The 14,212-nt window shown below is 45.9% G+C and overlaps 1 protein-coding gene across 1 annotated transcript in view; it reads left to right on the top strand.

Moving 5' to 3' along the window:
* Positions 1-596: 596 nt before the first annotated feature.
* The window catches only part of mmp24 (matrix metallopeptidase 24), a 59,379-nt gene continuing 45,763 nt past the window's right edge, over positions 597-14,212 (top strand). Inside the window, exon 1 of the mRNA XM_084349298.1 lies at positions 597-1,051. Within this exon, the coding sequence (XP_084205424.1) occupies positions 902-1,051 (150 nt within the window). The 5' untranslated portion in view covers positions 597-901. The remainder of the gene's footprint in view (positions 1,052-14,212) is intronic.

The following is a 14,212-nucleotide window of genomic DNA, read 5'->3' on the forward strand; positions in this document are numbered from 1 at the left end:
CACCTGTCGATCCCGGCATGCCAGTGAGTTCATGAATAGATGTAAAGTGACGCACCACACGGCTGTCGGGGGGCCACAGGCTGTCGGGGGGGGGGGGGGTGCACAGGCTGTGGGGGGGCCACAGGTCGGAGCGCTGCAGCGAGGACACAGCGACGTTTTGATTTAGTCAGTCAGTGAAGACCTTTGTCTTCTGATTCAAATGTATTCCTTAAAACTACAGAATGCTCCTTTAACTCTGATGCTCTTTCATTGTTTCTGTCTCAGTCTTCAGCTGATCCAGTCTCCCTGCAGCTGCAGCGCCCCTTGTGTTGGCACAGCGCTACTGCAACAACATCCATCACCTCCACCTCCCTCTCTCTCTCTCTCTCCCTCCCTCCCTCCCTCCCTCTCCCTCCCTCTCTCTCTCCCTCTCTCTCTCTCTCTCCCTCCCTCTCTCCCTCTCTCTCTCTCTCCCTCTCTCTCTCTCTCTCTCTCTCCCTCTCTCTCTCTCTCTCCCTCCCTCTCTCTCCCTCCCTCCCTCCCTCTCCCTCCCTCTCTCTCTCCCTCCCTGCCTCTCTCCGTCCCTCCCCCTGCTCCTCCTCAGTGATACCCGGGCGGACCAACCTGCAGCCTCGCTGTCTTGTAGCCAGGCTTCCCCAGCTGCTCCGCCGACCCTGAGTGAGCCTGCGCAATGGGCGCTCGTCAAGTGTAGGAAACCAATCGCGCGTCTGCACCGACGAACCGGGAGAGTGAGAGACAGCACACACACACACACACACACACACACACACGCACAGAGAGAGAGAGAGAGAGACAGACGGGATGAAGCACGAGCAGCGCACGGACTGTTTCCTCCGGTAAACACGCAGGAGCCTGGACATCACCGGCGGAGAGCGGAGGGGGGGATTTCGGGGACACAGCCATGGCGACGGGAGGAGGAGGAGGTGGAGGAGCGAGGCGGAGGCGGAGGAGGACAGCGGGGCTCCCGGGGTTCTGCTGGAAGACCTGCTACTTTCCCATTTTGTTCTGGGTCGTTTCCGTCTGCGGAGAAGAGAAGACGCTGATTGTGGAGGTAGGCGGTGAGCGCGCGCGCGCACTCACACGCGCGCGTAATTGGAACAAAGTGTGGATGTGTGTGTGTGTGTGTGTGTGTGTTATCTCCACCTTTATGTCCCCTGGATGTGCAGGAATGACCCCCCCCCCCCTCCTCTTTTTCTCCATCACTTCCATCGCGCGCCCTCTTCACGCGCGCAGCTCGTGCGCTCCGCGGTGTGTTTTTGTTTCCTCTGACAGGCTCGCGGGCTCACGAGGGGCTGGATGACTGAATTAAAGCAGCTGTATCAGCTCCTCGCGCTCTGCTCTTGTGTTGTCGGCGCGCGCACTGAACGCTAAAAGGTGGTTTTAATTGGCTCATCAGCTTTTAATTGTTTCCGGTCGCCCACAGGCTCGTCTGAGCAGATGATCAGCTCCTCCGCTGGTTCGGCCTTTTGTTGAGTCGGTCCGTCCAAGATGGTGAGGAGCCTCAAACATCCTCAGCACGCGCTGATGGTTCACTCTGGTTATTGACGCACGGGACGCACGGGAAGGGGTTAAAACACTGATGTGCACATGCAGATGGCTGTGCGTTATATCTGCTCTCTAATGAGCCCACGTTGTCAATAAACAGCCATCAGCATGCAGAGAGCATCAGGCTGAAGCTGCATGTGCGCCGAACAAAGCTCTGCAGATTCACTCCGTCCAAATATAGCTCCCTCCATAATTTATGGAGATGGCAGCGAGTTGGAGGAGAGAAGAAGAGAGGAGGTGCAGACAGATGTGTTTTCATCTTTTACAGTCTTGTGCACATGATGGCCGGTGTGGTGTCAGGCTGCTGCCACACACACACACACACACACACACACACGCAGACGAGGAGAGGAAGTAGTTTGTGCATGTGAGGCTGTGTGATGGTGAAATGATGCTGCCTCTGATGTTTTCAGCTTCAGCAGGTTCGAGCAGAAACTCTCTCCTGATGCTGAATGTGCACGATACCTCGTTTGGAAATGTGGGTCATGTGTTATGAAATGGAAAGCTCGCAGGAGGAGAAGAAGAAGAAGCCTCTCGCCTCCAGGAGACGTGATCTGTGGCGGTTTTATTTAGCGATGTTTGTGTTGCGAGTGACACTTTCATTCAGACAAAGGAAGCGCCCGTGGCTGTGCTGAGCGTGGCTGCTAACAGCCGCCGTGTGTCACGGCGCCGTACAAAGGATGAGATGTTTTCACTGAGCCTGGTTTCCCCTCAGAAATCATAATCCCCCCCACAGCTATTGTTGGTACACGTCATGCTAATGTGGCCTCACACGAACGCACTGTACAGTTTCTGCTGCGATTCAAGGTTTCAAGATCTGCTGAGAGGAAAACATGCAGCCTGTCGGTGCAGAAAGCTTCAGCTCTGTGTGAACAGGTCTTATTGACAAATCTGCTGATTATTTTCTTCATCAGGAAAATAGAAAAAGACGCCTCTGAGGTGACGTCTTCACCCAGTTTCTTTTGTCATTCAGTTCACACTCACATCAGACAAAAGATTAGATTATATTATCGATCAATTATCAAATTAGCTTTCATTTTTTACCTTCGTCAAGGAGGTTTGTGTCTGTTGGTTGGTTTGTCAGCAGCGTTACACAAAAACTACTCGACTGATTTCCACCAAACTTAGATGGAGGAAGTGTCTCAGCCCAGAATCGAGCACGATAACGTTCGGTGTGGATCCGGAGAAAGACACGGATCCAGGAGTTTTTTCTTGGAGGGTTATTTGCTTCCACATATTTACATGCTTCCCGCCACACAGCTGTCAAAGTAGCCGACTCTGTCTGACCGGGAGCTCTCGTTAAACGCAACTAATTAAGTGTAAAATATCTGGACAAACACGGCTGCACATGGCAGCAGCCGAGACCAACGGCTGCCAGTGAGACGACAGCTGCACGACTGTCTGAAAGCAGCGAAACATAAACCACCTCCGGACTGGATCCACTGCCGTCAGGCCGAGTTCGTGTTCGGTCCGGACCGGTCGTGTTCAGTCGGAGCTCGGTACAGTTAGCCGCCGTTAGCTGTTACTGTTGAGACAAGTAAAGTCATCTGTTGACCAGGAGGCTGTCTCAGCTGGAGGACAGTGGATAAAGTTATAAATGTGTTTTTGTACTGTGATCAGTGAAACGTGCAGATCTTCACTCGCTCGATGCTCGCTTGAAGATTGATTGATGGTTGATGTTTTTAGTTGTGATCAGCTGGTTCAGGCATGACTTCTTTACATGTATTATTAAATAGCTGCTCCAGGTGAGCGTGGATGTGATCGAAAACATCTTTTTATTCTTCCAAAACACAAAGGAGATTGTTTTGTTGTCCTCGTGATCGGCTGTTATAGATCTTGCAAGTTTTTAAATTATGGTGAAGCAGATGATCAGCAGACAATTGATCATTTTATAAGAAGAAGCCAGAATCCACATCAGCACATAAACAGAGTTACAGTAAACACAATTTAAACTCTGATCAGCTGGTTTGAACTGAACTCTGCCTGCAAAGTGGAATAAATAAATGTTTTTATGTATTTCTGCTGAAATATTTCGGTTTGTTGCAAACAGACGAGATCATGTGATGTTTTTAACAGAGCGTCTCCTGTGAAGTCACAGCCGACCAATCAGAACGCTCCCTGCCTCAGATTTTCACAGCTTCCAGGTTTCTTTGTGTGCTCGCTGCAGCCACATGGACCACACGAGACGTGTTCAGACGGTCGTGTGCTCTCCTCATCTCCTGGTTCTGGTCCTGTTGTCCTGAATTTAAAGTTGAGTGTAACAACAGAGATGTGTCAGATGACCTCTGCTGTGTATTAATTGACTCTAATCACTGAATGAATGCCTCTCGTTGATCGCGGGCTTGGACTGCAGCAGGTTCGGTGTGCAGGTTGTCTGCCAGCTGTCTGCTTGTTGTGTTGATTAAACAGCTCAGACTCGCTGGTTGTGGGGACGCTGTGATTTTAAGAGATCAAAGATATTAAGAGTTTGTATTTGATAGTCGACTCGCTGTATTTCTCTCAACTCTTTGCTGAAGTGATGAGTCTCACACACACACACACACACACACACACACACAAACACACACACTCTGTGGAGGAGGTTTGGTTGTGACTTTGGCTGCAGAGGTCACGTCTGTGCACGGCTTCATGTTTTCTGTCAAGATGTTTTGATCATGTTTTCATTTATGGATTTATTTGCTTCACTTGTTTTTTATAACTCGTGTCAGTAAAAGTCTGCAGAGCATCACGTCCTGTGGTGACCATCTCAAACACAGTGTCGACAGCCAGTAATTCTGTGTACGAACATGCAAGTGCTAACATCAGCATGCTAACACACTCACGATGACAATGCTAATGATGCTAATGGAGCTGGGAATGACGTCACACCTGAGTTGGCTGCGTTGCAGCACAACAAGTTGTAAAACCAGGTTAGCCATTGTTAGCCGTTGTTAGCAGTACAGTTGATATTAAGCAGTATTTTGCACATGCTAACCCTGAAGCAACATGTCCACAGACAGACGCACGACGTGATAAAAACGAGACGCACGTCTTCGGGTGCGGTCCAGTTGAAATGAGCTGATATTTTTTTATATTTTCTGATCAGCACTCAGCAGAAAGCACAACTGTAGCTGTAGTCGGTGTTATGATACAAGGTGCTGCTAAACTGAACGATGGATTACTGCACGATCTATAATTCAGCATAATCTCACGAAGCGCATCGTCAAAGTTCACGACAAAATAACTCATGTTTTATCAGTTAAAATGCTTTTAATGTGAAGCTGCAGCTGAAGGAAGTGTTGGTTTACAGCAGCAGTAAATTCACACAGCGCGTCTTTTTTTTATTAGCTGGTGGGAAAGCTTTGCGACGACGGCGGCCCTACACTGACTTAAATAAAGATGGACGACACGTCTCCATCTCGTGCTGATGACGACGATTGGAGCCAGAGTCTGTGCAGGAGTGACCGGCGGTAAACCAAACAACTGATCGATCAATCAAGAAAATAATCGACAACGAAAAAAATCATTAACTGCAGCGTTGGCAGATATTTAGAGCATTAAAAATACTGAATAAAGAAAATACTGTTTTTACAGTGTATTTGTAGTTTCCTTGAAAGGATTATTAGCATGTAGCTTTGAAGCAAGTTCTCTTTTTGTCTCGCTAACACCTGCAGTCAGTCCACATGTGGTGGTGCTGATCAGTTTGGGTTTCTTGATGACGGACGTGGGTCCACATCAGCTCAGTCTTCTGTTTCTTCTGCAAGAATCGTTTCAGTCGTCCATCAGCACCCAGCTGGACCGCGAACACCCGACCGTACGCCTCCCGCCCGCCCTCAGCTGCAGGTCGTGGCGGGCTGCTCGCTCGGCCTCTGATCACAGAGAGCGAGCGGGGCTGGCGCGGTGGAAACACAGATGGTTGCTTCGCAGACAGCAGAGGGAGAAGGAGGCGTTCAGCTCTTTGTCTGACTCACTGCTCCGCGCTCCTTTGTCTGTTTGCCTGTTTACACAATAGGTCAGATTTCTGTGGTCAGAACCGACTCATGTTTGTGTGTTTTGGAGGGAATATTTTTGGCGAGCAGGTTCAGACAACTGTGGTGTGGGCCGAGCTGCTGCTGCGTGTGAAACAAGCTTTTTGTGCAGATTGTTTCATGGTTTATTCACCCAATGTTAGTTATTGTACTGATGTGATTGATTGATTGATTGATTGATTGATTGGTTGATTGCAGACGCTGGTGCTGATGGTGTCTGATGATATTAAAGGTTAATATATTGAGGTTAAGAAGCCTCTCAGATTTATTGGTGCTGTTTTGTTTTGTTCTTCTGTCGAACAATTTGATCATGATTTTTCTTTTAAGCTTTTGGCTGTTGCCCATTTTTAGTTTGTTTTCTTTATGTACTCGCTGTACAAGTGGATTTAATCTGAGTATTTATATTGACAGCTGGGCAAAATGGCCTTAAGACATGCAACGGTATGAAAACTGCCCTTCATGATTATCCATGTTAGTCCAACATGATTGCGGTTGGTGACATCATCCTGATAATCAAAATATTCCTAAAATTTAAAAAACAAAAATTGCACTAAAACATTAACTTTACATTTCGTGAGGGAACAAATATTTTATTGTGTCACAGAGACGACTCACATCTGTTTTAAAGATTCTTCAATCATTCATCATAGATCTCAACGTCGTCCTGCACAGATAAGTGACCTCACAGCTCTGCTGATCTTTGGTTTCATGTGAGGATATTCACCAAGATGTTTTTTATCACGATCTGTGATAAAGTCTTTTATTGTCCTTCCCCTGATCCTGATACACGATGAATATTTCAGTATTTTGAATTCACATCAACAGCTCATTAAAGACATGTTCAGACTGGGCAATGATACTGTGACAGTACTGTAGGGGGACTATTGATGAACTTTGACAACATCAGATATTTGATCAATAATCATCAGTAATGTGGAAACTCTGACTGAGTCTGTAAAGATAAGTATTAGGACAAGTAGAGCAGCCTGTAACGCAGCCTTTAAATCCAGGAAAAGACTTATGTCATATCATGATATCTATATTAAAGGTGATCTACATGTACAGATTAACTTTCCAGCGCAGGGACAACGAGGTTTACAGGAAAACAATCCCTACGCTGCTGGTGTCATTATTCCCAGGCTGGATGAAATCATGAAATAAAAACAAAATGCAAATATTAAGACGGATTTAATGATTTGAAATATAACTCACAATAATGGGAATCATCATTTTGCATCACCGTTTCCATTTTCACTGAAGAAACTAATGAAAGTCGTGATGATGTGTCTCCGGTCGGCTCTGTCGTGTCTTCAGCCTCCAGTTGGCTTCGACTTCTGCCGTGAATAAAGACATTGATAATGCGGATGTGTGACATGGTGATGTCAACAAGTCACGAGTTAAAGGCGGGACTATTGGTGAGGTGTTTCCTTTTACATCCGCAAGAAGCGATGCAACACACTGAGGGAAAGGAAAAACTGTAACAAGTATAATAGGTCTCCTTGAACTTTGTGATTTGTTAATATTGTGATCACTTGTGCAGCCCCACATTTACTACATAATGATGCTTTACAGTAAAAAGGCTTGTCTGGTGTCAGTTCACAGAAATGTGACAACAGCTCAATGATTTGTGGACAAGAAGTGGTTTCTTGACGTCCGTGTGGCTTCAGAGCAGAGTCAGCTGAGAGCTGCTGAAGTGTCACGTCTGTATTTGATATAATAGAAAGCTGAGATACGGGACTGAAGGTTTAATTCGGGGGGATTTGAAACTAAGCCAGGAGTTTTTTCTTCCAGCGTCTTCGATCGTGTGTTTGAAGACTTTTTTCCTGACTGGCGAGTTTCACGCTCTCCTGGTGACGAGAGGCCTTCTCAAAATGGCTGCACGTACCTGCAGCATGATGAGGCTGATGATGATGATGATGGTGATGATGATGATGGTGGTGATGATGGTGGTGATGATGGTGGTGATGATGGTGGTGATGATAAACAGCTGAACAACAGCAGCAGCGATGGTGATTGTGATATGAAGCCAGACTTGACAACAGTAAACAGTCACAGCGGTGATGAATATGAACGACGATGATGGAGGAAGTGTCCAGGTTGCAGATCACCGTGACGATGATGGAGGAAGTGTCCAGGTTGCAGATCACCGTGACGATGATGGAGGAAGTGTCCAGGTTGCAGATCACCGTGACGATGATGGAAGTTGATGGTTTTAGCAGATGAAAGTGCTTCAAACCTCTCTGGGCTTCTTTTCTGTCTTTTTCTCCCTCCCCGGAGGAGGAGACGCTCCGGGAGCGCGGCTGCTCCCCGGGGAGCTGTAAACACTACATTACACCCGAGAAATGAGCTAAATGAGGCTGCACTGCTGCACTTATCAGAGCCGTGTGTGTCTGTACACTGTGTAGGCGGGTGTGAATTCACGGCTGTTACTAGTAGTTTTAAGCTTTGTCCTGATTTGCCGTCCTTGGAGTGAAGCGTGCACATATGGCGCCCGGGCTTCGTACAGTATATCCACGTCTGTTTTTACGACCGCCTCCCGCTGCTTCTTCTGCACATTGAGGCTTTTTGATGGGCAGCCTCATTGTTTTACAGTCCTTCCTCTCTCTGCCTCGGTGCTCTTCTGTCTCCACTCTTTTTCACTTCCCTCCTCTCCAGCTATTGTCTTTCTCGCCCGCCCACACACACACTTTACTGCACACTCGGTGCAAGCTGCAGCTGTAAATAAGAGGAGTTGTCATTGTGCATTTGATGAGGGTATTGTGCTGTTTGTATGCAGCGAGCCGGGGACAAAGTCAGAGCAGTTTGAAGTGCTCAGAAGCAGGGACGTGCTGGATGGTCTCGCTCAGCTGAACTCAGTCGACCTGCCTCTGAAAATAGCTGACATGCTTTTCAAACTGCGATGATAGAGAGGCGTTATAATCATCGCTGCCTGTGATGTGGCTCTATTCTGCATCTACAGTAAGTTCAGCAGAAGTCAGATGTAGTTATAAACTTTACAGCTGACAGATCTTCAGTGGTCCTTGTAATAGGTGTGAGTTAATCACTAAGAAGAACAATATAAGTCTTTATAAGATGCTTATTAACGAGGGTTATTTTCAGCCCCGGTGGCTCCGATACTGTAAAGATCAACAGATCGTTGGTTTTATGTCCTGACAACTTTAAACAGATCGAGGTCTTTTATACCAACAGCTTTAATTCATCCTGGTGTCTTTTTCCAGGTTGGGGTTCAAATAATATTCACCGAAAATAAAGAGTCCAGAGTTCAACAAAAAAATACCAGCCTTCAGTGATTCAACAACAAACAACAAACGAGAGAAATTCAGTTTGTTACAAAGTTCAGTTTCTCAAGTCTGTGCAGAGTGAACCCTCTTCTCAAACAAATCAATACAGGATCTCTGAGAAAGAGAATAAACCCAGCGCTGCTGGTACAAGTCAGTTCATCCTCGTGCATACAGGAGCTGCAGGCTAATGCTAAGCTAGCTGTGTTGTCTCTAAAGTGCTGTTTTTCTCAGACGAGCGTCTTTGGATTGATGATAAAAACTTGATGCTCATTGATGCAAATTTCAATTTAGAGTCAAAATGGTGACGCACCTTTCAACAACATTAATAAGACGAGGGCCGGTGTGTTTACACATATTTCAGTACCGAAACCTCGACTTTGATAATGTTTCCTGACTGATTTATGATTTTTTTTATTCCAAATGATTGAAATCTGTTTAAAGGAGAGACTTGAGTGATGGGAGGGGAATAGTTTTTGTTATTGAGAAGAAATTAAGAAATAAATAAAGTTTTCTGAAGTTATTTACTTCACTGAATATCAAGATTTATCACACAAATTCAAGTCACTGTCACATTTTTGAACAGGTTAGTCAGACGGGCACTGACACCTTCCTCTCTGTCTTTATGAAGACGGGATGCTGCAGGTGAGACCTGACCTGCAGAGTCTTGAGGAGGAAAAGTGACTTGATTGAGACTTGGACTGAATGATTTGAGTCAAACGTCTGATGAGTTTTTATAAAGTGGTGCAACGAGCTCCGCCTCTGCCTGGTTTCAAACTCCTTCAACGAACTGACTTAAACGATTCAGTTGAGATGATTGCTGGAGCTGTGAGAGGCTCCTATTGGCTGCTCGTCTTTTTTAAAACCCACAATTTGTGCAGCAGAACGCAGACAAATGAAACTGATTGAGGCAGGTAATGACACACCTGAAGCTGCTGATGCAGCCTTCACAGGCTCGTGTACTGAAGCCACGACTTTCATATGAAAACGGCCTGAATTGGTGCATCACTGAGTTTTGCATGTCGCCTGGTCGACTTTATTCAGAGTGGATGTTTTCTTCACAGCGCTGACTCACTTACAGCTTGTTTTCTTACCATCATGTCACTGGTTTTTGAAGATCAGCCTTATCTGCATAAAACCCTGAGAAGAGTAAAAAGGGTGCGAAGAAAAAGAGGACGAGTTGTATAATCCTGCAGCAGGAGACGGGACGTCAGGCAGCGAAGGTGGAGAGGCTCGAGATGCTGAGAGGATAAAGAAGAGAAGAGAAAGCAAGATGAAAAAAGGAAAATACATGGAGACGAGGAGAAAAGGTGGAGCGACAGTAACAGTGTTACAAGCTCATGTTGTCATCTGATCACAGCTGAGCATCGTGCAGGACTGAAAACAGTTAATGGACCCTGCAGATCACTTTTAACACAAGACACAAACAGCACAGTGAATGAGCTACATGAGAGTCCAGCAGAGCCTCATCACATGAGACACAAAGCAGGAGGAAATGCAGAAAGTGCAGCTGTAATTAAAGACGGCTGTCGGGCAGGTCTGTGAGCAGAAGCAGCGTCTCGTCCGTCCGTCAGCTCGGTGGCTGCAGCGCAGACGGACGCAGAGCGAGGATCGTGTTTGATCACTGTGGAGAAACAGGAAGAGGAAATCATTTCACACTCTGATGTAAATTTAATTACAACACGCGCCTGCAGCTACAGCACCATAATGTTCATCACCGGTCGTACAGTAAATGAATTGTTTATCTTTATTTAAACTGAACGCAGGATATTATTCACTCAGTTCTTACTTTCTCTTTGGTCCGTGATTATTCCTGACTCAACCATCTGGTGTTGGATGAGAGGAAATCACAGGCAGGCCTGCAACTAACAGCTACTTTCATCATTGATTAATCTGTCGACTTCTCAACTGACTGATTATTTGTTTGGTCTCGATGTCAGAAAATGGTGAAAAATGTCGATCAGTGTTTCCCAAAAACAAAGATGAAAGAAAACGCTGTCGTCTAAGAAGCTGATTAATGAATTATTAAAATAACCAACAATTAATTTAAAGGTGTAAGAGTTTTGGTTGTGTTTTCATGTTCAGCATGCTAACCAGCTAGCCTCTGCCCGTCACAGTTCACACAGCAAACACCCGCTACTCTGAGCTCCCAGTTCGGACTGCTAGCTGCACGGCTAACTGAGCTAACTAGCTAATGGCAGCTGCAGTAAGCGGCAGTTAGCTGTTACTCTGGTGCTGCTCCCCATTTGTCCTGATTATGACTTCAACAGCTTCATCTTTAATCTAACTGATTAAATGTTGCAGCTCTGATCAAAAGGCAGCTGTCGTCACTTTAAGTTGATCTGAGATTTTATAGATCGCAGGTGTGTTTCATGTCTAACTTTACAACACTGAGGACTTAACATGTTTTATTCTTATTAAAAGACACATATGAAGCTGTGTCTGGTCTCTAACTGTCTGTGTGCTGTTGTGCTGAGCAGGTAGAGATGAGAGCCGTGAGACTGAACCAAAGCAGAAAGATAACAGCGATATGAAAGACGGTAAAAAGCCTCGGCGGAGCTGCAGAGCGCCGCTGATTCTCTGTGGGTTTGTCACTGTGAGCGGCACCTTTCACATCATTTGATCCACTGTAAATAGAAAATATTGATCACAGCAGCTTCAAATGTTTGAGTTGTGGAGGATCAGGCGGGAGGCTTAGTGATGATAACTCTGCTGTGCTGCGACCTGAAATCTGTAAGCTCTTCTGTGACTAACGGCGCGTCCTGACTGAACTTTGAAGAGCAGCGAAAGAAGGTAAAAGATGACAGAAAAGAGGCTCCTCGCGTCCATCACTGCTCCTCTCAGGCCTCCTCCTCTCCTCTGCTCGGCTCCGTCCATCCATCAAATCTCCATCGATCTGATGATGAATCTGTTCATCCATCTGTCCGTCACTCCGCGCTGAGCGAGCGCTTCACAGCAGCTGCTGCAATCGAGCCTTTGTTGCGTCCTGAAACCTTTTTCTTCAAGCGACGCTGCGATGATCCGACAGCGTCTCCGGTGCCGAGCTGTCGTTGTTCTGATGTTTCTGCACGATCGTCGCAGAGGTCACCTGTCAGTCAGACAGAGTCAGCGGTGCAGCGATGTCTTGTTTGGGTCTTAAGTGATGTTTATTTCAAGACGATCTTTAAAGGAACAGTTCACCCAAAAGTCAAAACTCAGTCATCATCTCCTCCCTCCATGCTGATGGAAAGCCAGCTGAAGTCTCGTAGTCCACCAGACATTTCTGGAGCTTCACAGTAAAGTATCTGGAGACTTGATTTAAAACGGAAAAACAACCAAAAATCTGATCTGCAAAGACTATTTACACCCTTTTTCACTGTAGCTGCTGAGCTAAACGTTAGCATCCGGTCTGAAGTGGCTGCACGAGCTCGACCGCACATCACACATGGAAATAACGTCTTTTCAAATTTTGGCTCTTGGAGCATCTGGAGACTTTGATTACAGCAGACGAGCTGTACGGAGACGTCTGATGTTTATTCACTTCTATACGTTTTAAAACGAGTCTCCAGCTGCTTCAGTTGTTCAGGAGAATGCTGCAACGCTGTTTTGCTGAAAGACTGAAGTTTTGGGTGAACTGCTCCTTTAAAACAGCCCCGTGGTTCTCCTGGTGTAGTCTGCAGCCCTTTAACATGCAGCTATGAATCAAGTCTGAAGGAGTGAAGGTCGAGGAGGTGGATGGACCGACACGAACGCAGGAGGTCAGAGTTCAGCTCCTGTCAGAGACCTGCGATAAATGATGCTTATTAACTGTAACTCTGATTTACACCGAGCTTCAACTGCACACATGTAGTGATGATGTAGACAGCGAGGATTATAGAAGCGCTGGTGCTGAAAACAATATAAACTTTCTTGTGTGACGACAGTTTCTGTGTATTTTACACACGAACGATGATCTTTATCGTCAAAAATGACACAAACGATAAATGTTTTTTCTTCTTATTTCTATAAATTATATATTTACTGACTTTAATTAAAGTATTTATTATTTATTTAAAGCAATATATCAGATCTGAGACGATATAAACCGATGAAACCGTCAGAAATCAGTCAGATTCTCCTCTTCTGTGTGTCTGCGGCCTTAAATCATCTATATCCTGGCAGCCATCGATCGCTGTGTCGTCCAGCACGTGGCCAGCGACCGTGTGTGTGTGTGTGTGTGTGTGTGTGTGTGTGTGTGTGTGCGCGTGTGTGTGTGTGTGTGTGTGTGTGTGCGTGTGTGTGTGTGTGTGTGTGTGTGTGTAGTGTAGTGTAATATGACACCGCAGACATGAGGTCATAGCTATGAGACCATCGGTCCCACCTGAGCGATCTTCAAAAGGGTTTCACGTTACAGAAACCTGTGTGTGTGTGTGTGTGTGTGTGTGTGTGTGTGTAGAATTTGAGAACAGTCATCCATCTTAACTTTGCTGCTTCTTGATTGTTTAATCAATTATTTTGTCTACAAAATGTCTGAAAACTGAAAAACTGTCAGAAGATCTTTATTCATATGAAACAGAAACTAACTCTCGCCGTCGTTGGAATCAGAAGCTGTTTGACATTTGTACTTGATAAAGATCTTAAACATTAAATTGATTATTAAAACATTTCATTTCAAACAAAAACACATTTCTGTTTGTAAAGAAACGCCTGACGGTAAAATCCTCCTCCACGCGCTCTGAGACTCTCAGTGAACCCAGAGGACGAACTTCCAAACTGCTTCGTCATCGGTCTAAAAACACGGCTGTTATTTTGGGTTTCTGAAGAGTTTGACATTTCCGAGACAGAAGATCTTCAGCCGACAGCGACAATATGCCATTTGGCAGATGCTTTTATCCAAAGTGCCTCGCGGCAACACGACTGCATACATTTGAAGCTTGGATTGCTCCAGTGGGAGTTGAACCTTTAACCCTCACTGCGTTAGTGCTCTATTACTACGAATCACAGTCAGCGTTCCTACAGTCGCTGCTCAGAGTCGGCTTTTACTCTCCAACATGAGAAGTGCGCGTCGTCTCAGCTGTCGGTTGGTTGGTGAGGAAAGTAATTGTAAAGTTGCAGCCCTGAAATCTGAGTGGCCTTTTTCTAAAACGAGAAAACACTTGAGATGCTGTGATCACCTGCACACGTCTCATTCATGTGTTTAATATATCATCGTTAAAAACATCAAAACCTCTCCAGAGCTCCACAGAAGAGACCTGACCAGGACCTGACTCCACCTAACTCGCTTCAAGACTGGTCATAGAGGCTGAGCGTGGGTGAAGCGAGCCTAGCCGGGTGCTACCAAGCTAGCTGAGGCTAACAAGCTGTCAGTGTTCACATATAAAGATTATTTGCGTGAGTCTGTCTGCGGGTTTATTTTCCCCAAAC

This window comes from Pagrus pagrus (genome assembly GCF_965226575.1).
Source record: "Pagrus pagrus genome assembly, chromosome: 3".
Taxonomy (NCBI): domain Eukaryota; kingdom Metazoa; phylum Chordata; class Actinopteri; order Spariformes; family Sparidae; genus Pagrus; species Pagrus pagrus.